This window comes from Macaca fascicularis, chromosome 18 (assembly GCF_037993035.2).
Source record: "Macaca fascicularis isolate 582-1 chromosome 18, T2T-MFA8v1.1".
Classification (NCBI taxonomy): Eukaryota; Metazoa; Chordata; class Mammalia; order Primates; family Cercopithecidae; genus Macaca; species Macaca fascicularis.
The window spans coordinates 38899700-38925202 of NC_088392.1; the positions used below are offsets into that span (position 1 = coordinate 38899700).

The 25503-nt window shown below is 44.0% G+C and overlaps 1 protein-coding gene across 22 annotated transcripts in view; it reads left to right on the forward strand.

The window, feature by feature from the left end:
* MRO (maestro) overlaps positions 1 to 25503 on the forward strand; it is a 45406-nt gene that overhangs the window by 13713 nt on the left and 6190 nt on the right. For 3 of the 22 annotated variants that reach the window (XM_065533812.1, XM_065533817.1, XM_074022227.1), the window contains 4 exons: positions 4006 to 4143; positions 17963 to 18065; positions 20615 to 20761; positions 22191 to 22373. In XM_065533812.1, coding sequence (XP_065389884.1) covers positions 17967 to 18065; positions 20615 to 20761; positions 22191 to 22373 — 429 coding nt within the window. In that variant the 5' untranslated portion in view covers positions 4006 to 4143; positions 17963 to 17966. Of the gene's footprint in view, positions 1 to 4005; positions 4144 to 5461; positions 5768 to 9514; positions 9991 to 12457; positions 12747 to 13409; positions 13453 to 14073; positions 14093 to 17962; positions 18122 to 20614; positions 20762 to 22190; positions 22374 to 25503 lie in introns of those variants that run through there. The other 19 variants (XM_065533806.1, XM_074022226.1, XM_074022225.1 and 16 more) reach the window with 16 other exon arrangements.

Sequence of the window (25503 nt, forward strand, 5' to 3'; positions counted from 1 at the left end):
AGGTTCGCTTGAGCCTGGAAGGTCAAGGCTGCAGTGAGCCATGATTGCACCACTGCACTCCAGCCTGAGTGTAGAGTGAGAACTGGTCTCAAGAAAGAAAAAAAAATCATTTGAGAGAATATATTCTTAACATAAAATTTATAATAATGAATTCAACTTTACTTTATTGTAATGGTGGTTTACATTTCAGAAACAAACAGAAAGCTAGAATTCTCCTTTATCTGGGGACTGACATCAAAATGAGAAAGGTAGCAAATGTCATTCTTCTACAACTACTTAGTATGGTAGAATCAAGGAAAGACAGTAGGTTTCTAACAGCCCCTGGGTTTTTAAGCGATGGGCAGCTCTGCCTGCACTGTATTCATACTCCACTAGGACTGAATTAATAAAAAAAAAAAGTGAGCTTAATAATATTCTTTTTCTATGATTAAATATATTCACTGTCCAATAGATACATGAATACAGTGTCTGTTTGTTTTCAGAAGCAAGAATTGTAAGGTAGAAATGCCCCTAGAGGCCGGGCGCGGTGGCTCAAGCCTGTAATCCCAGCACTTTGGGAGGCCGAGGCGGGCGGATCACAAGGTCAGGAGATCGAGACCACAGTGAAACCCCGTCTCTACTAAAAATACAAAAAATTAGCCGGGCGCGGTGGCGGGCGCCTGTAGTCCCAGCTACTAAGGAGGCTGAGGCAGGAGAATGGCGGGAACCCGGGAGGCGGAGCTTGCAGTGAGCCGAGATCGCGCCACTGCACTCCAGCCTGGGCAACAGCGTGAGACTCCGTCTCAAAAAAAAAAAAAAAGAAATGCCCCTAGAGAACAGAGGTGCAGAATGGGTCTGTCTCTCGGGTCAGCACCCAGCCTTCACCACCTGCCTCCCGCCTCCCTCCCTTCCTTCGCCCATTGCTATATCAAAAACCCCTGCAGTCTATTTGTTCATGTATTCTGTTGGGGGCATGTGCACAGAAATTTAAAAAAACACCTCTTAGACTTGTTTTTATTTTTTCGTTTTGTTTTGCTTTTTTGAGACACCTGTAATCCCAGCACTTTGGGAGGCCGAGGCAGGCGGATCACCTGAGATCAGGAGTACGATACAAGCTTGGCCGACACAGTGGAACCCCATCTCTACTAATAATAGAAAAATTAGCCGGGCATGGTGCCACATGCCTGTAATCACAGTTACTCGGAAGGCTGAGGCAGGAGAATTGCTTGAACCCAGAGGTTGCAGTGAGCTGAGATCACTCCAGCCTGGGCGACAAGAGTAAAACTCCATCTCAAAAAAAAAAAAAAAAAAGAAAATAATAAATGCTTTCAGTGAGAAAATTCAAATCACATAGAAAGGTAAACATTTGAACTAAAAGCTTCCTTCTTCACCCAATTACTCTCTTCCTAGAAGGTTCCTGTTAATAATTTAAGTGTCTTTTCAGAAAAAAGGGCTATGTACCAGCATCTTTTTCTTTTTGAAATGTAGAAACATTGAATTATAATATATTTTATTTTCAACCTTGCTCGTTTCATTTAATAAACTTTGAACATGTTTTCATTATCAGTGTGTACAGTATAGATCTTCCCATATTCTTTTTATAATGCTTCCTAGTATTCTATTGTATAAAGGTATTCTGTATTTATGTACACTGTGCCCTGCTGGTGGACATTTGTGATAATTTATTTTGCTGTTACAAAGAATACCCTTCAATGAATACCCTTTTACATATAACTCGATATCATCTTTTGTATGAATTCATGAGGTCACTGGGCCGTTACATACAGTGACATAAGTTGTACATTGCATAAAGTGCCTTCTCTATGAGGGCACCATTCGGTTTGTAGACATCATAAATTTAAATAGTTATTATGATACTTTTCTGGCAGATAGACATAAAATCTCTTGATGAGGAGATATTTTATTCTAATTTGAACAAAATCACCATGGCCCTGGGTAAATCAATATTAACAGAACAACTGAGTCAAAGGGCATAACGCGGCCAGGCATGGTGGCTCACGCCTGTACTTTGGGAGGCCGAGGCATGTGGATCATCTGAGGTCAGGAGTTTGAGATGAAACTCAAACTCAAGAGTTCGGCAAAAGCCTGTCTCTAGTACAAATATAAAAATTAGCCAGGCGTGGTGGCGCATTCCTGTAATCCCAGCTGCTCAGGAGCTGCCTTAAAAAAAAAAAGAAGGCATATGAGGCATAAGCACATGCACTTTTGATAAAATATTGTCAACTTTCTCTCCAAAATGGTTGTACCAAGAGAGATTGATTTTTAACAGACAATAGGGATTGATTTCTAAGATCTAAAACATACTGTGTTGTTTTAAGTCATGGTCAACTTTTATTTGCCTGAGGTTGTAAGAAAGAATGAGAACAGGAATAGCCAAAAGCTACCTCCCCAAAAATTCCCAATGAGAAAATCAGGTAATTTGCATGTTACCTATTTTCCTTTCCTTTCTAGGGATGATCTAATGCACAGTTCCTTGAAGGATTGGATGCCAGCAGGAGAGAAAATAATCTGCTCTAGTTGCAGGGCACCTGAAACCTGCATAGTTGGTTCCTGAACATATATATGTTGATAAAAATGTTTGCTTTTGTTCTTTTTTTTTTTTTTCTGAGATGGAGTCTCACTCTGTTGCCCAGGCTGGAGTGCGGTGGCACGATCTTGGCTCACTGCAACCTTCTTCTACTGGGTTCAAGTGATTCTCTCATGTTCAAGTGATTCTCCCACCTCAGCCTCCCCAGTAGCTGGGACAACAGGCGCATGCCACCACGCCTGGCTCATTTTTGTATTTTTAGTAGAGATGAGGTTTTGCCTTGTTGGCCAGGCTGGTCTCGAACTCTTGACCTCAGGTGACCCGCCCTCCCCCTTGGCCTCCCAAATTGTTGGGATTACAGGTGTGACCCCTTGTGCCTGGCTGTTCTTTTGTTCTTTACTGGAGAAATTAAATGAACAATAATGGGAAAGGTGCAGTAATGCTGTGATGGAGTTGTGGGAAGCTGGTATTATAGGATCAAAGGCAGGATTGTTGCAATGTATCTGTTGTGGGGTATATAAAAAAAAAGGTTCTACTCTTAGAGTCTTCTTCAATCTCTCAAGGAAGAGTCAACGGTTCCAGTAATAGACTGGATCTTTATGACAGCAGCAGGCATGGTAAAGCACTTTTGGGCATGGGTTTATTGTTTTATTGGTCACATTGTGCCTGACATCACTCCCAGTCTCATCAGAAAATGGCTACTCATGATTCTCATCATAAAATGCCTACAGGTTTGTCGCTTTGTGGGATTTGACTGGATTCTACTGTAAGTGTAAAATTGAAGGACAAGCCGTGGAATGTTAAGACTATGGTTAGTTCAAGAGGAAGGAATATGTTAAGCAATGCTCAAAACAAACTTAAAATAGAAACAAGGCAGGTGGGGGTGGGGGGGGCAGAGAAGAAAACAAGTTGAGAAAAGATTTTTTAAAAAGTGGGAGGAAGGAAGCCCCTGGGAATAAGAATCTGCCTTTAGAGGCGAAAGGCAGAATCCATAGAATAACTCTGGCTGGACAAAGCTCAAGAGGAAGCCAAACATTTAGATCCCAACCCTTTCACCTAGCTTTGAGACTTTGGGGGAAGTTCCCCACTCACTCTTCCCCACTCCCCCAAGTTTCCCCATATGTCAAAGAAGCACAAGAATGACCCCCTTTCCAAGGTTGAGAGGAGAAAATGACAAATAGCCTAAGAAGACTTTGAGGTGTTAAGAGCAGAGATCATAGGCAGTGTTGTCTGCAGGATTGGTTTGATGTCTCATGGTGCTGTTTACTGATTCTGTTCTCTTCCACAATAAAACATGTATAGCTTTCTCGCTGGGCCCTTGCACAAATAGGAAATGTAACGTGAGAATCTTAGAAGTTTGCAAAACTGCATCATTTAGAATGTATCATTAGCAATTATCAGGGGCAGATAGCAGAGGCCTTATTATGTATTTCTTTCTTGTGATAAAACTCTAATCTGGCCTATGTTTCATCCTCAAGGACAAAATGTGGTTTATTGTTCACTGCAAGCTTGTTTAAAGGACAGAGATGCTTCTAGGCTGATTCATATTCGCCCTTCATCAGGATAAGCACAGAGCGAGAAGCTAGCCACGCTGTGCTCCTCATTGCCTAGCTCAGGTAAGACAGCACAGAACAGTTTCAGGATTCAACTGATTCTGCTAGACATTGTAGTTCAACACAGTTGATTGATTGCTAAAGACTTAACCAGTTCAACTGAAAAATGTTTACAGAAGTTCACAATTACCTTTTGGAAGTGGGGTGTTGGTGATGGTATGGGAGTAATTAATATCTCAGGTAGGAAAGGCATTTAAACTTGAACTTTTTTTTAAATTTTAATTTAATTTAATTTTTATTTTTTTATTTTTTATTTTTTGAGATGGAGTCTCACTCTTGTGGCCCAGGCTGGAGTGGAGTGCAGTGGTGTGATCTTGGCTCACTGCGACCTCTGCCTCCCAGGTTCAAGTGATTCTCCTGCCTCAGCCTCCGAAGTAACTGGAATAACAGGCATGCACCATCATACCTGACTAATTTTTGTATTTTTAGCAGAGATGGGGTTTCACCACGTTGGCCAGGCTGATCTTGAACTCCTGACCTCAGGTGATCCTCCTGTGTTGGCCTCCCAATGTGTGGGGATTATAGGCGTGAGCCGCTACTCCTGGCCTTTTTTTTTTTTAAACTTTTTTTAAAAAAGACAGTGTCTTGGCTGAATGTGGTGGCTCACGCCTATAATCCCAGCACTTTGGTAGGCCAAGGTGGCCGGATCACAAGGTTAGGAGATTGAGACCAGCCTGGTCAACATGGTGAAACCCCACCTCTACTAAAAATACAAAAAATTAGCCGAGCATGGTGGCACACACCTGTAGTCCCCGCTACTCGGGAGGCTAAGGCAGGAGAATTGCTTGAACCTGGGAGGCAGAGGTTACAGTGAGCCAACAGCACACCACTGCACTCCAGCCTGGGTGACAGAGCAAGACTCTTTCTCAAGAAAAACAAGAAAAGAAAAAAAGAAAAGAAAAGGCAATGTCTTGTTCTATCACCCAGGCTGGAGTGCAGTGACACAATCATGTCTCACTTTAGCCTTGACCTCCTGAGCTCAAGCAATCCTCCTGCCTTAGCCTCCTAAGTAGCTAGGACCACAGGTACATGCCACCTTGCCTGGGTAATTACAAATTTTTTTTTTAACTATAGAGATGGGGGTCTCCCTATGCTGCCTAGGCTGGTCTCAAACTCCTAGGCTCAAGTGATCTTCCCGCCTCAGTCTCCCAAAGTGTTTGGATTACAGGCGTGAGCCACCATGCCTGGCTAAACTATTATTTGCAATTATCTTATACTGAATGTATTCCTAGGCTGTGTTGTTTCTTCAGTTTCTTGTGGGATGCCTTTTTCTTGTGTGTAAATATCTCTTCTGGTTTAGAAACAATTTGTTCCTTTTCAGCGAAGACCATCTCCATGCAGCAGAGGGATCTCTCATATGGGTTAATCTGACCATGAGCTCTGTAAATATGGTGTACATCTTGGCTTTGTTCAACTGAATGTGCTCGATGATCCAAGAATCTACATCTAAACCCTGCAGTTCAGCATTGCTCTCTGCATTTTTAAGCACATGCAGCAAAAATTCGACACTTTTTTTGGGTCACGAAGCCTGCGTCCAGCCCCATGGTTTGGCCTGGGCACACACGCCAGCTCCACCTTTGTAATGATGGAAAGGCACACAGTGCCTCTGAAAAGTGACATCTTTCAGGTACTTGGTGTTTTTTGGGGTATGTATACCTTGATGGCCTGCACAGTTACACGGGTGTTCTTAAAGGTAACATAAAGATTTGAACGCCTTGGTTTGCATGATTTTGTGGAGTTTTCTGATTCAAGGGATAGGCAAGTCATTTTCAGAGATTACCCCAGGCCAAGAGGCTACAGAAAGAGCTTGAATTTTTTCTCGCATTCTGGCACCAATAGTAACTACCAAGAAATAAAATAGAGAAAACGGAAGGCATAACAGCCAGATGGAGGGTTGGATGAGACAGCTTACTGTTTACAGAGTTTGGAGAACTGCATCTGGGCGTGAGGAGACCTGGGCCATGGGGCACTCCTGTCTCCATGTGCTGGAGGGTATTTGAAGCCGAGGGATAAACCCCAAAACTTCTTCCTGCAGCATCTATTTCATGCAAAGACTAGCAGCCAAAATACCTGTGTTTTTAGATTATAACGCATGGGTAGAGGAGTGGGAAGCAAATGTGGCATGAAGTTTGGGAAGGGTCTCCCAAGGCTGTCCACCTTGGAGGCGAGTGGATTGTGGAGGAGTCAGGTTAGGTGGCTCATCGGGGTGGCTAGCTGGCGTGCTTTCATGGCCTCGTGTTCTCGCTGGGCCTGCCTCCTCGGAGGCGTTTCTCATCTCTGTCTAACTGGTTTCACTAAGCACAGGAGTGGATGCTCCATCCTCTACGAAGGGTTTTCCCTAGTGACTGCCCTTTGACTCATTATCACCTCCTCTCCTTGGCTCTTATCAATTCCTGCCTTGCGCTGTGGGCACATAAGCCCCAGTCCCAAGTCCGCTGCTGGTCGATTCTCCTGGAGAGCGCAGTGTGAGTGTTGGCCCCACCTGCCGAGCACTCTGCCTCCATGGAAGCAGGATCTCAGTAAACACTGGAAGAAAGAAAGAAAGAGAAGCTGGTAATCACAACCTGTGGCTAAGGAGGTGGCTGATTTTATTTCTTTTTAGAAGTGAAAATCAAGAGAGGGTTTCACTTAGCTGGAGGGCGGGGTGCGGGGGATGTATTTCCTGAAAGAAGACGAGAGGGAGGAAACTTAAATCTCTCCCTTTAAGATAAATTTCCTGGCAGGGCGCGGTGGCTCATGCCTGTAATCCCAGAGGCGGGCAGATCACCTGAGGTCAGGGGTTGGAGACCAGTCTGGCCAACATGGTGAAACCCCGTCTTTTTCAAAAACACAAAAATTAGCTGGGGTGGTGGCAGGCACCTGTAGTCCGAGCTACTCGGTAGGCTGAAGCATGAGAATCACTTGAACCTGGGAGGAGGAGGTTGCAGTGAGCCAAGATACCCCCACTGCACTCCAGCCTGGGTGACAGAGTGAGACTCTGTCTCATTTAAAAACAAAAAGAAATGAAATAAAAAAGATAAATTTCCTGATTACACATTATGCATGCACACACACAGGGAAGTGCTTCTGAAAGTCCTGAAACTGAAGATAAACCATTTTGATTGGTGACTCTCTTTTGTCCTTATCTGCGTCTAAACAGAAGGTGAATTGTGGATTGCTTTAGCTTTGCCTGTTGCCCTTTTCATCAGTAATGCAGGCTAAATAATTACCCTCTTTGCTTTTTCCAATTGTGTCAGCCCCAGTGTACTTCTGGCAATAAGGAAATGTTAATTGAGAATGAAAATAGAGTCATTAAACCCTTACATTAAATAATTATGGTGTGTTCTTTTAAAGACATCGTGTTATCGGTATACAAATATGTTGCAATCAAGTTATCAAACTTGCCCTCTAATTTCCAAAGAACAGTACTGTGACCCAGGGCCACATAAGGAGAATCTTAGACTCTTGTGGGCATCATGAGTTGATTTTGATGCTTCCCATGTTTGTGCTGTGTCTGGGATTCTCTAGGGGCAGTTAGCTGCATCCAGGCCCTCTATGAGAATTGTTTAGTAGAGCTGAAGGCAGCACTGTGCAAGTATCAGAGAGGCTCCTGGACATCAATTCCAGTTCTGGCCCTGATTTTCTTTGTAGTTTTAAGCCAAACTGGAAAATTTATCTGCATATTAGTTCTCCTATTTAGCAGTAGAGAAGATACTATTTCTCTGTGAAATGTCTTAAAACTTGAATACAAAGAAACTTTAGACACAAGGGATTATTAATAGCGTGCCTGCTGTGTTTCTGTTCGAGGGGAGGAGGGGATGTCAATTTCAGTTTTGATTCACAAAGGAGATTCTGCAGAGAATCTTTACAGTCATACTTCAGACTTCCCTTCTCTAGTCTCCTCTGTTCTTTGGATAATCTTATTACCTTTTTGGTCATTCTAAGCACTACATGGATTAGTTCAGTATATAGATTATGGCCATATAAACCTCATTCTCACTCTTGGCCGATAACCTCACTCTGGTTTTACTGAAACGATTAAAGCTATTTTGGAAGAATTGAACTCGCCCATTCCTCTCAGTTTCGTGTTGATGTATCTTCATCTCTGTGGCTGTCTCCCAGTTGCAGACAGAGGCAGCCACCTTTCTTTCTCCTCCAGAGCTAACCCTTTCCTTTGTGCCCTTGATGCCCCCCTCCACCTCTTCCTATTACCACTACTCGGTACCACCCACATATTAGGGCTCCCTTGCAACCACTTTCAAACAAGCCCAGGCTTTATTCCATTTTAAAAAGCACACAAGAAAACCAAAATGCTTTTGCCTGACCTTGCTGTCTCTTCTATTCTATTTATTGCTTTCCTTTTGCAGCAAGACATCTCAATTTCCTCTTTCCTCATAGCCCCTTAGTTTTGCAGTCTAGCTTCCTTTCTCTATCACTCTATTGAAATTGTGTCCTCAAATGTCACAGTGGTGCCCTTGTAACTTAATCTGAAAAGGGTGATGTTTTAGCCTCATTCTTCTTATTTTCTCAGCAGCATCGATTTTCTTTCTTTCTGCCTTTTTTCTTTCATATTCCACTCTGACATAGTTCTCTGGTTTATATTTTTCTGCTTATCTCCTCATTGGGTTTTCTAGACCAGTCCACTGCATAGCATCATGGCTGAGTCCAAGCTCTCACATTAGCCTGCCTGTGGCTGAATTTTAACTCTGCCATGAATTAACTGCATGACCTTTGTCAAGGTAATCTCCCTGTGCCTCAGTTTCTCCAGCCTTAAAATGGAGACTATAGTAGGAGTATTAACTTTTGGTTTGATGTAACAATTGAATGAGATAGTCTATGTAATATTTATCCCAACATTTGGCACATAGAAGTTTTCATTATCTATTAGCATAACAATAAGCCCCTCCATCTTCGAAAATATAACTGTTCTTTTTTTCTGTTAGGACATATTTTCCATATGACCCAAGGCAGAGCGAGACGATAACTAATTATTGATAAATAGATTTATGCACATGGTTGGAGAGTCCGGGGAAGAAGGGATGATGAGGGAGAGAGGCTCCTAAATTCTGCAGGTGCTGTAATTCCCTGATTTTAATTTTGCTTTACTTTTTACCAACAAATCATTTTGAGAGCTTAAATCGCTCCTTTCAGGACATATGGTGTTTCTTGAGCAGGAAGGGACATCAGCGGTTAAAGCTCTTGTTGTTGGTGCAACAGTCAGTCACGATGAGTCTGCCTGGCATGGAACACAGTGTCCCATCCTTAGATTAAATGCGCTCTTAACAGGATTATGTAAGGAAGGAGGCAGCCACGGCGGCATCCCTGTGCAGAGGCCGCCTGGAACCCGTCCATTGAGTCATGCCGCCATCTCGCGGCCGCAGGGGGAACGGGCCTTGACAGGGCCGTTTTGTTTGGTGCAGAGGGAAGGTCCCCAGAAGTGCTGTCTACAGAATTTCTGCAGAAAGTGTGGGTCAGGCTGACATGAGGGAAGAATGACGGGGGATATCACAGCAAGGAGAAGGAAAAACACCTCAGCATGGCGTGGGGAAGCAAAGGGCGCAAGTGATGCTTGTGCCAGCCCATAGTATTCTTGTCGGTTTCATTCCAGAACAATTCCCACTCCCGCCCCAATACTCTATAAACTTTGACTTTCCCCTCTTTTTTGATTCTCACTTTCCATCACTCTGTGCCGACCCGCTATCCTGAACAGACCCTGCGTCACCTCCTAATTTCGCTTCTTGTATGTTAGGAATTCAGGGCTGGGAAAATTTAGCCGAGTCATCACATTTGGCCACTGCCCGGAAAAGCAGCCCTCCCGAGTCAGGAACGGGCTCCGGTTCATCACGTGGCAGCCGCCTGCAGGAGCCGCAGGTAAGGGACACTGTTGGCCGGGGCAGCCCAGATGCAGCGGGAGGCGTCCTGGCTGCACTTGGGTTCCCAAAACCTTTCTGGAATGTCACTCTGGTCACCGGTGTCAGAGGGAGTTCAACCTTTAGGGGATAGCTGTTTGGCAATGTTCTCTTTGTAAAACTGAAGTGGGCAATGTTGACCAGGAAGCTGATTTTGTTTGCTTTTCACAAACTATGTTAATTGATCAGTAGATGGATTATAGATCATTCTACTGTCAGCAATATAATAGAATGGCAGGGATTCAGGGAAGATATTGACGCTTTAAACTGAAATGTCTATGCGGTCTGTCTTCCCTGGTTCTGCACACAGGACATTGCCTGGGAGCTGAACCTAGGCTTATAGTACAGTGACTGAAAGGATAGCTTTCAGAGTCCTGAAATCTGCTCTGCCACTACTCTTTGACTTTGAGTTAATTGTTCAACATTACTTTAAGCCCCAGTTTCTTGTTTTCTAAAATGAAGACGATTTATTTTTATTTTTATTTTTTGAGACAGGATCTTGTTCTGTTGCCCAAGCTGGGGTGCAGTGGCACAATCTCGGCTCACTGCAATCTCTGATTCCTGGGTTCAAGTGATTCTCCTGCCTCAGCCTCCTGAGTAGCTGGGACTACAGGTGTGCACCACCATGTCTGGCTAATTTTTGTATTTTTAGTAGAGGCGGGGTTTCACCGTGTTGCCTAGGCTGGTCTTGATCTCCTGATCTCAAGCAATCTGCCTGCCTCGGCCTCCCAAAATGCTGGGATTTATAGGCATGAGCCACCACACTCAGCCTACTATTGTGATTTATAAGTTCAGTGTTGGAAGGATTTTTAAGCAATCTAACAGTTTCTTCTGCTCATTTTACAGATGAGGAGATAAAATCAAAGTGTTTTATAATTTTGGCCTTCATAATATACCTTTTGGCTTCATTAAATAAAAGGATTATTGACCAAAAATCTAATATTTTGAGTCAGAATGATTCAAGTTTGCAAAAGCAGATGGGAGTCAGTGTAAAGCATAAAACAGTCTTCTAAGTTACCCCAAATCCACATATCCTCAGTGAGATCAGGTATAAGCACAACATGGCAGTGAACACAAGTCCCAGCCGGGGTCTTGGGGTTGGTGAAAATCAGGGGGTCTGCACATAGCTCACTCAGGAGTATGTTCCAGAGGAAGAAGAATTGGTTGAAGAATGTGTGCAGAGATGAGTAAAACTAGAAGCAGAGCTAGCTGTGTCTTTGGCTTCCAAATGGCCAGGTGACCTCCTGGTCTTGGTTATACAAGGCTAGGCACGTGTGGTGACCATAGAAACCCACCAGAAAATGTAATTCTCCTAGGAAAGAATGCCTGTCAGTGTACGGGTGAGTGGGCTTGGAAGAGGAGTTAGAACACCCTAAGAAGTCTTGGAATCTGTATACTACCTTAATTCACAGTGTGTTTAAAACGATCCTCTCTGAGATCCTGTGTTGCAACAGATGAGAATGATCCTTTTGTTTTTGTTGGATTGGGCGTAAAGGACTTAATGTTTTAGAAAGGAGGGAGGCACTGCAGGCAAGAAGGAGGGTGTGGGGGTGGGGGGAGTCCTTTAAGAAGCTGCGAGTACAGGAAACACAAGGCTCTGGCGAGGGGCCTTGTGACCTTGATTTAACTCCTAATTTGTTTTATTTTTTAAGGAAACTTTTAACTGAAGAATAGCATCTTGGAAAAGTTGCATAAATCATAGACAAACAGCTGCTGTGATTTTAATTTTATTTTTAAAGTGAAATTCAAAGTGCTTCACAAACATATGGTATCAATCTCTTGTTCTCTGCATAGACACTGACCTCCTTCCCTTTCTCATCCCTCAGCCCCAGCTCCCTCCCTGACTTCCATGGTTTCTACTACTGCATGGACTCAGCCTAGCGGAGTTTATTTAATTTCCAGGATAGAGGTTCTTCTATATCAGCATGTGTGTAGCATTGCCAGACACCATATACAAAAAGTGCAATGCTCAGGCCCAGCACTCCCTGAGATTTGGATCCAATAGTTCTGGGGCAGGCCTGGAGTTTATTATTATTATTTATTTTTATTTTTTAGAGACAGGATCTTGGTCTGTCAACCCAGCTGGAGTGCAGTGGCGCAATCGTGGCTTACAGCAGCCTGGGACTCCTGGGCTCAAGGGATGCTCAGCCTCCCAAAGTGCTGGGATTACAGGTGTGAGCCACTGCACCCATCTCTGGCTTGGAATTTATAACACGTACCCTGGGGAATTCTGATATAGAAGGCGCAGCCAACACTGAGAAACGCTTTACTTTTCCCGCACCCAAGATTGAGATGATCCCTGACAACCTGTGAGATTAAACGACATCACGGATTTTCTCTTGTGTTGGGGAGGCAGGGTTTGCTAGAAGAGGTAGTGAGCTCAAGATGGAACTCTGTGAGTTTCTCTAACCACAGATCGAATCTTCCAGGTGGAGCCACTCAGTTCTCATTTACTTTGCCCCGAACGGGAGCATGACCTTGAGTTCTACTTACGCCTATGAAGGCGAGGCTGGCTGCTTGATTTCTGAAGCCTGGGGAAGCTGCCTTGGCTGGCTAAAGCCCTTAGCTGTTATGCTAATCTTGGAAAAGAAGTCAAGCGGAAAGAACAGGGGAGCAGGTTTGTTTTCCTTCCCAATGGAAAGGAGCTTCAAGCATGATTTTCTTATGCCTTGGAACAGAGATACCAGCTGTTTTATAATGAGGCCCGTGCTCTCCTGGGTGAGTGGGCCCTCAGCTTGAGGGAGTTTTGCTTCTTTTATTTTGATTTTGAAATTTGAGAGTTTTTTCATTTGAAGGTAATCTTAATGCTATTAAATTCATAAATATGCTAATTTAAATATCCAATCCTATTTTTCTAAAACAGACATTGCAAGCATACAAATATCTATTCTCTCCACATGTCAGCACCCATTCAGGTCATGGTTTGGAAATGGGGAGAATAGAATTCCCTTAAACTGCAAGTCAGCTGGTGTTTCTTTACAGTTAACGTTAGCAAAATTTATGCAAAATAGTAATTCACAATGGTCTTCTTTATTTGTTAACTCACAAGGAAACACCCTCAAAACTGTATTTTGTTAAAGTGTTCAGAAATGTGGAAAAACTGAACTATATAAATATTGAAAAGTTAAAAATTCCTTAATTTTTTATTCTTGGAACCACTACCACAATTTACAGGGCAATATACCTGATGTAATGAAAAGAAAAAGAAAAAGCTACAGCAGATAAAAGACCATAGGGATGTGCATCTAGCCAATGCTACATTGCATTATCAATAGCTGCACTTTTTGCAAACTGTGACTATGACAGTCCTGAACAAGAAGGGTTTTCTGTTTAAGCTACAGTAAGTTTTCTAACTATGTGTCATCATTCCTTCCATGGCAGATTTTTACAGTTCTTCTAATGCATTTGGGATGACTGTTTCAAGGTAACTTGCTGCTTTCCCAAAACTTCTCATTCTTTCTCCTGCTAAGAACTATAGCCCTTTACCACTGTTTTTATTTTTTATTTTTTTGGAGACAGAGTCTCGCTCTATCCCCCAGGCTAGAGTGCAGAGGCATGATCTCGGCTCACTGCAACCTCTGCCTCCCGGGTTCAAGCGATTATCATGCCTCAGCCTCCCGAGTAGCTGGGATTACAGACACCCGCCACCATGCCCAGCTAATTTTTGTATTTTTAGTAGAGATGGGGTTTCACCATGTTGACCAGACTGGTCTCGAACTCCTGACCTCAGGTGATCCACTCACCTCGGCTTCCCAAAGTGCTGGGATTACAGGTGTGAGCCACCGTGCCCAGCCTCCTCTTCTGCTGTTTTTAGAACCTTTTGCTACCATATCCACTGTTTCCACTACCAGATCCATAACCATCACCATAGGGACTGCCTGAGCTCCTTCCACCAAAACTGCCCCCTTTCATGGGTTCATAATTTGATTGCTGTTTCAACAATCAAAATGTTTTAACAAGTCTGCTGGGTGATTCCGATGCACACTGAAGTGTGAGAGCCACTGGTTTAATGAGGAAGCCTGTGGGAATACCTTGAAGCAAACAGAGAATCTCGGTTCAGCCAGGTAACTGATGGAAAGAGAAACTCTCGCTAATTGGTGGGGATGCAATTTTCTGGGGTTTTATTTTGGTTCCCCCTTGCAGTGGTGAGAAGATTCCTGTTGGCCAGATATGAAGGAGATATAGGTCCTGGAAGTTATGGGGTGAGGGAGTGTTTTCATGGACGTCTCCGGAATGGAGCAAATCCACCTGGGGTTTCATTGACCAAATCCACCTGGGGGGCAAGGACGGCAGAGAAATCAAGTCCCCGTGCACCTCCAGATCAAGGAAGTCGAATGTTCCAAAGTACAGCTGTTGAAAAGGGTCAGGTTGTATCAGAGAGGAGTTTGTCTTGGTTTGGCCAGGACTTTTCCAGCTTTAGGACTGAAAGTCCCATGTCCCTGGAAGCTCCCCAGCCCTGGGAAAACCAAGACAGTTGGTCACTGGTCACTGTAGTTCAGTGACTGCCTGCTGGAATTACTTGGTGGGCTTTAAAAAATACTGATGCCTGGGCCCCTCTCTGGAGATAATGGTAGACTTGGTCTGGATGTTTAGAAGTTCCTCAGGTGATCCTAAGGTAGCCGGGGTTAAGAATGGCTGCAGCTGCTTGCCTGCCATTTCTCCTATTAAAAAAAAAAAAACACAAAACATATACAAGTCAATGGTTCTAATGAGGTTGAACCCCTACCACACATTATATACAAAAATTAGCTCAAAATGGATCAATGACCTAAATAGAAAGGCTAAAACTATAAAATGCTTAAAAGAACATAAAGGGGTAAATCTTCATGACCTTAGATGTGGCAATGGATTCATAGATATAACACTAAAAGCATGAGTAAGAACAATAAAAATACACAAATTTCGTCAAAACTTTTGTGCACAAAGGACATTATCCAGAAAGTGAAAAGACAGCCCACAGAATGGGCTAGAATATTTGTAAATCATATATCTGATAATGGTCTAGTATTCAGAATATATAAAGAATTCTTACAACTCAGAAAAAGACAACCCAACGGAAAATGAGCAAAGGATTTGAATAGAAATTTCTCCAAAGAAGATATAAATCACCAACAAGCACACAAAAAGATGCTTAGCCTCATTAGTCATTAGGGGAATGCAAATAAAAACCACAAAGGACAGACCACTTCATACCTACTAAGATGGATCTAATAATAAATAACAATAATAATGGAAAATAAAAGTTGGTAAGGATGTGGAGAAATTGGAACCCTCATACATTGCTGGTGGGAATGTAAAATGATGTAACCAACAGTTTGGTGGTTCTTCAAAAAGTTAAACGTAGAATTACCATGGGATGGCTGGGCTCGGTGACTCACGCCTGTAATCCTGACACTTTGGGAGGCTGAGGTAGGGGATCACTTCAGGTCAGGAGTTGCATACAAGCCTGGCCAACATGGCAAAGCCCTGTGTCTACTAAAAATACAAAAATTAGCCAGGCATGGTGGCGTGTGCCTGTAATCCCAGCAACTAGGGAGGCTGAGGCAAGAGAATCCCTTGAACCCAGGAGGCAGAGGTTGCAGTGAGCCACTGCACTCCAGCCTAGTAGACAGAGTAAGACTCTGTCTCAAAAAGAGAAAAAAAAGAAAAGAAAAAGAATTACCATATGACTCAGCAATTCTACTCCTAAGTATATACCCCAAATAACTGAAAGCAGATACCCAAACAGATAGTTGTGCACAGATATTCATAGTAGCATTATTCAAAATAGCCAAAACAGGGAAACAGCCCAAGTGCCTATCAACAGGTGAATGGATAAACAAATTGTGGTATAACCATGCAATGGAATATTATTCGGCCATAAAAAAGAACAAAATATTGATACATACTACAACATGGATGAACCTCAAAAACAATATACTAAGAAAAAGAAGCCAGTTATAGATGATCACAATAATGTATGATTCCATATATGTGAAATATTCAGAATAGGTAAATCCATTGAGACAGAAGGCAGATTAACATTGCCCAGGGCTGGAGGAGGATGGGATAGGGAATGAATGCCTAATGGGTGCAGGGTTTTCTTTTGGGGTGATGAAAAAGTTTTGGTATTAGACAGAGGTGGTGGTTGCAGAACATTGTTTAAATGGCTAATTGTATGTTACATGGATTTCACCTAAATTAAAAGAAAATCATCAGGGTACTCATATCTACAAAGTACATTTGAAATCAAGCTCTTTAGAAGTCAGAGTCTTCCACAGCTGGCCTTTAACTAGCCCCTGTAGCCTATGTTCTACCTCTCTCCTACTATTTTAATCGTTACTGCTACCATCACCATGATACTGCATGGGATCCCGTTGAATCCCAAAGTGTCATATATGCTCTGCCTCTGCTTCCAAGCTCACCAGTGTGCTTTGGGAAGTCTCCACCAGCTGTTCCAGCCCATGGTCCTCTCTCGGCTCCAATGCTCTTAACTTTATGCCCTTGCCACTCAAAGCATAGTACCTGCTTGGCATCCTCTGGGAGCTTGGAAGAAAGGCAGAAATTCGAGTTCCTGCTGCAGACACACTGAACAAGATCTTCAAATTATTTTAGTGCATATTAAAGTTTGAGAAGTGCTGGTTTGTACTAGTTGGCCCCAAGTCAGGCTGTGGATCAGAATCACTTGGTAAGCTATGCTTATGTATATTATACTCTTTCAATAATACATGCAGATGGTAAAATTACAAGCTGTACATATACAAAAAAGGGTGAAAAAAGTAAGTTTCCCTCCAATTTCAATTCCTCGGATTTCCAGCCCAGAAGTCATCTCTCTTAATGTTTCTTGGGTATTTTTCCTCCTTCTATGCATATGCAAGCATATATGTACATATGTATTTCCTGCCCTCATTTTGATTTTACTCAAGTGATAAAATACTGTACACATGGATTTGCACTTTTCACTCAAAATTTTATCATGGAGATTATTTTAGCACATGTTGATCTACCCAATATTCTTCTTAGTGACTGCATAGCAGTTTTTGTAAAGTTGTATAGTTATAATATATGTAATTTATTTATGTTCAAACCATTGGCTGGGCACAGTGGCTCAAGCCTGTAATCCCAACACTTTGGGAGACTGAGGCAGAAGGATTGCATGAGCCCAGAAGTTTGAGACAAGACTGGACAACGTAAAAAAAAAAAAAAAAAAATTAATTGGGTGTGGTGGCATGCACCTGTGGCCCCAGCCACTCAAAGGCTGAGGCAGGGGGATTGCTTGAGCCTGGGAGGTGGAAGCTGCAGTGAGCAGTGTTCCTGCCACTGCACTCCAGCCTGGGAGACAGAGTAAAACCCTGTCTCAAACCCCTGCCCCGCACCCCCTTCCCCTGCCCAAACATTAAAGAACACCATGTTGTTTATTACGGCGCTATGGTGGCTATCCTTTGTGTATATCTTTGAGCATATGATGTGCTAATTTCTATAGGATTAAAGAATTGCCAATTATGTGTGCTTTAAAGTGGTAAGAGATAGTGCCGAATCCTCTCTAAAAAGAGGTACCAATTTACATTCTTGGAGAACTTTTAAAAACACAAAATTTGAGGCTACTCTGTATTTCAATTCATGAGAACTCTGTGGGCAGAGCCTGGGGATCTGCATTTTACTTCTTCGGTGATAGTGATAAAAGAAATCTGCAGAATGGAGTGGGGAACCAGAGGGCAGATCTCCCTTGACCCCCAAGCTACTATTCCTCCTGGGCTGCCTTGGGTTGCTATTTATCTATGTGACTGTTCTATCTCCTCACCACGGTGGAAGGTTCCTAAAGACAGGCCTCAGGATTGCTGCCTCCTTATGTTCTTACCCCAGCACAATGCATTGTACAACAATGTTTGTTGATGTTGAGTGTCTGTGGTTCATGTGATTTTTTTTTTTTTTTTTTTTTTTTTTTTTTTTTTTAGTTCCATGGACCAAAGACAGAGGAGAATCCTGGGCCATCCCCTCTCCATCCCTACTTCCCAGCCCAAGCAGAAAAGGACATCACTGATATCTTTCTTTTCCAAGGTCTGACACAAAATATTATGGACACATTTCTCCTCCCAGCAGCTGTTTTGTAAGATGTATGTTTGCTTGGTCTGCGGTTAGTTAGTCCTGCTCCCCTGAAGTTCCTTCTGAAAAAACTTTGATGACAGTTCTTTTAACATGGATAGGATGTTTACAGGATGACAAGAAGATTAGTTGAGAATAACTTGCTGCTAACTCAATAATACAAATATGGTGTGGTGGCTCATGCCTGTAATCCCAGCACTTTGGGAAGCTGAGGCAGGTGGATCACTTGAGCTCAGGAGTTCTAAACCAGCCTGGGCAACATGACAAAACCCTGTCTCTACCAAAAATACAAAAATTAGCTGGGCATGGTGGCATGCCCCTGTAGTCCCAGCTACTCAGGGCTGAGGTGGGAGGATCGCTTGAGCCCGGGAGGTAGGGGTTGCAGTGAGTTGAGATCGCGCCACTGCACTGCAGCCTGGGCAACAGAGTGAGACACTGTCTTTAAAAAAAAAAAAAAAAAAAAAAAAAAAAGTTAGATAAAAAAGGAATGAGCTGTAATGAAAATCCAAGAATACTAATGAAGCTTGGAAATCACCAAATCTCATCCATAGCACTACTGAGATAGCTGAATCTCAAGCCAGTCTCCCGCTCTAGGCCCCTCTCTAAGGATGGTGGGGAGGTGGCTTTTGTCTTCTCTGATCTTGTCCGGATCTTTCAACATCTTGATTCTGACTCTAGTACCTGTTGCTGTGTTTTGGGTCCTGCTGCACACCAGGGTCTTCCTGCATGAGAGCTCACAGGCTTACTACAAAGGCTCAGAGACTAGCCTATCTCTTGCCCCATCCCTGGCCCTGGAATTACTTCGAGTTCAGGGTTTTTGTTTCTTTGTTTGTTTTTGAGACGGAGTCTTGCTCTGTTGTCCAGGCTGGAGTGCAATGGTGTGATCTCAGCTCACTGCAACTTCCGCCTCCCAGGTTCAAGCAATTCCCCCTGCCTCAGCCTTCCAAGTAGCTGGAATTACAGGCATCTGCCACCACGCCCAGCTAACTTTTTGTATTTTTATAGAGATGGGGTTTCGGGGTTTTGCCTTTTTGGCCAGGCTAGTCTCGAACTCCTGACCTCAGGCGATCCGCCTTCCTTGGCCTCCCAAAGTGCTGGGATTACAGGAGTGATAGAGTTTAGTTCTTAAAGTACAGGTTTCTGCATCAGACACACAGTGTTCCCCAATTTGCATTATTCATGAATTTCTCTTCCTGCTCTTAATTGCATGTTCAGATGCATGCATTCTGGAGATGGGACATCCTTTAAGTGCCCTGAAATGTTTGCAGATGTGTACTAGATCAGTCCTGAAATGTTCGCAGATGTGTTCTAGATCAGTCCTGAAATGTTCGCAGATGTGTACTAGATCAGTCCTGAAATGTTCGCAGATGTGTACTAGATCAGTCCTGAAATGTTCGCAGATGTGTACTAGATCAGTCCTGAAATGTTCGCAGATGTGTACTAGATCAGTCTTGAAATGTTCGCAGATGTGTACTAGATCAGTCCTGAAATGTCTGTAGATGTGTACTACGTCAGTCCTGAAATGTTTGTAGATGTGTACTAGGTCAGTCCTGAAATGTTTGTAGATGTGTACTACGTCAGTCCTGAAATGTTCGCAGATGTGTACTAGATCAGTCCTGAAATGTCTGTAGATGTGTACTACGTCAGTCCTGAAATGTTCGCAGATGTGTACTAGATCAGTCCTGAAATGTTTGTAGATGTGTACTACGTCAGTCCTGAAATGTTTGCAGATGTGTACTAGATCAGTCCTGAAATGTTTGTAGATGTGTACTAGATCAGTCCTGAAATGTTTGTAGATGTGTACTACATCAGTCCTGAAATGTCTGTAGATGTGTACTAGGTCAGTCCTGAAATGTCTGTAGATGTGTACTAGATGTTTGCAGATATGCTTTGCTAATTATGTCAAGTGCTATTGAGAGTTTGAGTAACGTGACTACTGAGACCTGACCCTTGGAATTAGCCATATGGCAGGGTAGGGGTGAGGGGACATTAGCCTGATTGCAGAGGGTTCAAGAGGCAATGGGAGGAGACAAATGGGAGAAAACAAGTATAGAAGTCTTTCAAGGCATTTGGCTACAAAGGAGAGCAGAAAAATGGGAAAGAGCTGGAAAAGAAGGGGTAAAGGGAGCTCTTTGAGGAGTAATGGCACTCCTTTCCCTGTGAAACGGATCCCTATTCCCAGGTCACATCAACACTGATCAAGTCTTTCTTTCTTTCAACTTCTGTCACGCCCATAGCTGCTCTAGAGCCGCTCCCCGTAATCTCCTAAACCTACCTTACCACCAGCCTGCATTATCTTTATTGCCCTCTTTCTCCATCAATTTATTCATTATGTAGACCAAATGAGTACATTTCCAACAAAACTCAGGCATTTTTAGTAGGAGAATGAAGGGGTAAAATTGAGCAGGCAATCACGGGATTTTCTTTAGAGGGAGGGATTGGGGTTGGGATTGGGTATGACTCTGAACACTCCCAAATTAATACATTTTTGACCCATCACCCAGGTCTCTTGGAAACTGAGGTTCCAGAAGCGGGAGCCCCTGAAGAATGTGCTTTTCATCTTGGCAGAAAGAGCTCGGGACCCCAATGCTAACAAGCGTCACACGGCAATGAGAGGCCTGGGAACCATGGCCCGTGAAGCCCCTGACAAGGTAGGGAAGGAGAGTGGGGCTCAGCCAGCCCCCCAAGCCTCTCCAACCCTCTTGGTGTGGAGACTCCAGGGCTGGTCTCTGAGGTATTAGTTATCTATCACCCTGGAACAAATCACTGCACACACTTAGCAGCTTACAGCAACACATGTTGATTATCTCAGTTTTCGCTGGTCAGGAGTCCAGGTGTAGCTCAGCTGGGTCCTCTGCTCAGGATCTCACCAGGCTGCAATCAAGTGTCTGCCAGACTGCATTCCTTCCTGAAGCTCAGGGTTCGCTTACATAGTTGTTGGCAGAATTCAGTTACTTCCCGTTGCGGGACAGAGGTTTCTGTTTTTTTGACTGTTGTATGCTGGGGGCCACTTTCAATGCCTAGAAGCCATTCTCTCACAGCATTATGTAGACCAAATGAGATGATCGTAGATGTGTACTAGATCTTTGTTTGTAGATGTGTACTAGATGTTTGTAGATGTGTAGATGTGTACTCGCTTCCTCCAGGCCAGCAGGAGGGTATTGCCTCCTCCTGTCTGCTAAGATAGAGTGTTATGGGCTGGGCTGCGGTGCCTCACGCCTGCAGTCCCAGCACTTTGAGAGGCCAAGGCGGGCGGACCACTTGAGGTCAGGAGTTCAAGACCAGCCTGGCCAACATGATGAAACCCCATCTCTTTTGTATTTTTGTAAAAATACAAAAAATTAGCCAGGCATGCCTGCAATCTCAGCTACTCGGGAGGCTGAGGTATGAGCAGAGATCACATCAGGCACTCCAGCCTGAGCAACAGAGCGAGACTCCACTTCAAAAAAGAAAAAAAAAAAGAGTCTTATGCAATATAAAGTCGTGTCTGTAGTCTGGAAGCGAGTCACAGGTTCCTTCTGCACTCAAGCGGAGGAGACTCATTCAAGGTGTCACTCATTCAGGGTCATCTTAGGCTCATGTCACCTCAGCAATATCAGTTGTGGGAGACAGAGCTGCAGGAAAGATAAACTCACAGCTGTTACCCTTCCTGATAAATTTAAGTGATTTTTTTCTAGTAATGTATGTTTGTTTCATAAAAGATGTTTTTTCCACCTCCTCCTTTACCATCTGCCAACTTCAGTGCTCATTTTGTCTCCTCCCCACTATACAGGTACCTAGTTCTCCCCAGGCCCTGAGATCACCCAGGTCTGCCGCCCTATTTGAAGAGCCCTACCCAGCTTCACCCACTCACATGCCACACTCCAGATCACTCTTTCTGTTTTCCTTCCTAGGCTGAGTTGGGCTCTTGGGTTGGGTTAATGGAGCTTTTCTATTTTAATGAGAGTTGTGCAGATCTTGAAAAAAAGCCTTGGTCTCTTAATTCAAGTCCTAGGTTATTAGTAGCCTAGATGTGGGGTTGCTTTTCAACCCATAGGGAGCAATTCCTGTGCTATTAATGCTTTCAAACATTGGTAACAGGTGAGAAAGCATAAGAAAATTGTCCTCGACCTGCTGGTGTACGGATTGTATGACCCTGTGAGTTTGGAAGTCATCCATGAGAGTATGAAGACTCTGACCGTCGTTCTGGGCAAGATCCAGGGGAAAGGTTTGGGTTCCTTCTTCATAGACATCACACTTCAGACCAGGACTTTATTAGATGATGTAAGTAAATTAGAAAAGTTCTGCTTTATTGAAATCAAAGTGGGATTAGAAATGTGACTGTGGGGCCGGGCGTGGTGGCTCATGCCTGTAATCCCAACACTTTGGAGGCCAAGGTGGGTGGATCGCGAGGTCAGGAGACAGAGACCACCCTGGCCAACATGGCGAAACCCTGTCTTTGCTAAAATACAAACAACTAGCTGGGCCTGGTGGTACACGCCTGTAGTCCCAGCTACTCAGGAGGCTGAGGCAGGAGCATCACTTGAACTTGGGAGGCAGAGGTTGCAGTGAGCCGAGATCGCACCACTGCACTGCGGCCTGGCAATAGAGCGAGATTCCATCTCAAAAAAAAAAAAAGACATGTGAGCTGTGGATGGTTTGTTGCTGTGGGAACAAGGTCTCTATTATTCACTTATTTATTAACACATCTTGTTGAGAGACTAGTGCTGTGCTAGGGTTGGGAGGACATATAAAGATGCATAGAATTTTATCTCTACCCCTCAAGGGTCTTTTTGTTTGTTTGAGACAGGGTCTCACTCTGTCGCCCATGCTGGAGTGCCATGGCGTGATCTCGGCTCACTGCAACCTCCGCCTTTTGGGGTCAAGTGATCCTCCCACCTTAGCCTCCCAAGTAACTGGGACTATAGGCACATGCCACCACGCCTGTCTAATTTTTGTATTTTTGGTAAAGATGGGTTTTCACTATATTGCCCAGGCTAGTCTCAAACTCCTGGGCTCTAGGGACCCACCTGCCTCGGCCTCCCAAAGTGGTGGGATAACAGGTGTGAGCCACTGCGCCTGGCGACTATTCATCTTAACAGAGAAGTGGGTATATGTACACTGATGATGATGTACACTGATTGACTAACATGTAGTCAATGCTCTCTTATAAATGTGGCAATAGCAATGATTAGCATTTAGTGAGCCCTCACTGTGTGCCAGGCACAGTGCTAGGCAGTTTACATGAATCATCTCATATAATCTTCACAATAACCCTGTGAGATGGGCACTGAAATTATCTTCACTTTATAGACAAGGAAACCAAGGCACAGAAAGGTTAGAACTTGCCCAAGTTCACAGAGCCAGGAAGTAGCCATGTCACCAGCTCCTCTGACTATAGGGCTGCACTCTTAACTCTCAGATGACAAGTCAGGCTAAGCAAAAAGTGCACCGGCACGTTGTTCAGTCCGAAACTGAGAAGTGTCAGAGACTCTGACTGCAAGCTAACAAGTTAGCCTGCCAGTTATTCTGTCCCTGAAAGACAAGACCTACAGAACAGCGAACAGACCTTTTATTTACTCCCAGAGAGATTTGCAGCATGTCCCCAAGCCCTAATTCTCTCTGGAGCCACATGGCGAGAGCCAGATGTGTCAGCAGCACAGGAGGGGAGAAGAGGCCTTGACCTTATGTAACTTGGAGCTCATATAGGAGCTGGGCACCTGTGTCCCACCTGCTCCAGAGACACAGCGGGATTTTTGCTCTTGAATGTAAGGCAGTCCTCTCTGGGGAGGGAGCGAGGAAAGGTCCCTACTTACCACACTGGAGTGTAAGCAGATGTCTCTGGGGAAATGGCTCTAAATCTCTTGGAGGTGCCATCTGAACTTCCAGAATGTGTTTGTCGTTCAACCACTTTTTTTTTTTTTTGAGACAGGATCTCGCTCTATTGCCCAGGCTGGAGTGCAGTGGCCTAGGAACACAGCTCACTGCAGCCTCAACCTCCCAGGCTCAAGCGATCCTCCCACCTCAGCCTCCTGAATGGCTGGGACCACAAGTGCATGCCACTGTGCCTGGCTAATTTTTGTAGTTTTTGTAGAGATGAGGTCTCACTATGTTGCCCAGGCTGGTCTCTAACTGGGCTTAAGCAATTCTCCTGTCTCAGCCTCCCAAAGGGCTGGGATTTCAGGCATGAGACATGTGCCTGGCCTTCAACCGTTTTTAAAAACCCTGGTTGCCTGGAATTTTTGAGCAGAAATCCCTGGCCACGTAGAAACACAGAAATTCTTATGCAGAGCTGTTTGCTGACAGTTTATATCTCGATTACAGATAGCACTCTTCACTATCTGAGGCCCGTCCCTAGGAGGACGGGCATCTGTTTTACATGTCTATACATCTTATAGCATTAGGGTATGGCTTTGGATGGGTACATTCTCCATTAAAGTTAGTTAAACACACACGCGCACACACACACACACACACGCACACACACACCCTCACTGATAGAGCAGTGAAGATAATACAACCCTAAGCCAGGCATGGTGGTGTGTGCCTGTAATCCCAGCTACTCAGGAGGCTGAGGCAGGAGGGTCACTTGAGCCCAGGAGTTGGAGGCCAGCCTGGGTAATGTAGCAAGATGCTATGTCTAAAAAAAATAAAATAAAATGCAATCCTAAGGCAATTTCGGTATGCATCATGTGCTAAACTTTTAAAATATACTTCACGATACCATTAGTGGTCCTCAGTCTTGCTGGGTCTCTGTGACCCCCAGTTCTTGGTGCTCCTTCCCCCCTGTGAAGGCCCACCCCAGCCCTCCTCCCTCTGGTTTACCTGGAGGAGGACTTAGACTACAAAACCCGTGCACCAGGAGTCAGGTGTTTGGGTTACTATACTGGCTCTGTTACCTGACAGTGTGATTTTGGTCAAGTTCCTTAAGTGCCTTGGGCCTTGTTCTCCTCACCTGGAAAGGTAATACTTGGACCAAACAGCTCACCTTGGAAAGAAAGAGAGGGTGGAGTCCACTGAAATGCACTCAGGGACAAACCTACCAATCAGACTGGAATCAGGGAGAGGTGGGAGGGTGTTGGGGGAAGAAACATGATTATTATATCCACTGCAGATAGGAGAAACTCAGACCAAAAGCAAAGAGAAGACACTTGGCAAAAATGCTGGAGTAATAAACAGGGAACTGGTTGAATGAATTTTGGTGCAGAAAAGAAAAAGAGAAAGAAGAAAAGAAAAAGAAAAATGAAAACTCCTTTGTGTATTGGCGTAGAAAGAGCTCTCAGACTGATGAACACTCAAGGTGCATAACAACAGTGGCATGTGCTTCCATTGACGTAGAAAAGAGGGAAAGGATCACACGATACACATCTTTCTTCTTTATTTTCGGGAGAGATACACACAAAACATAACTTTA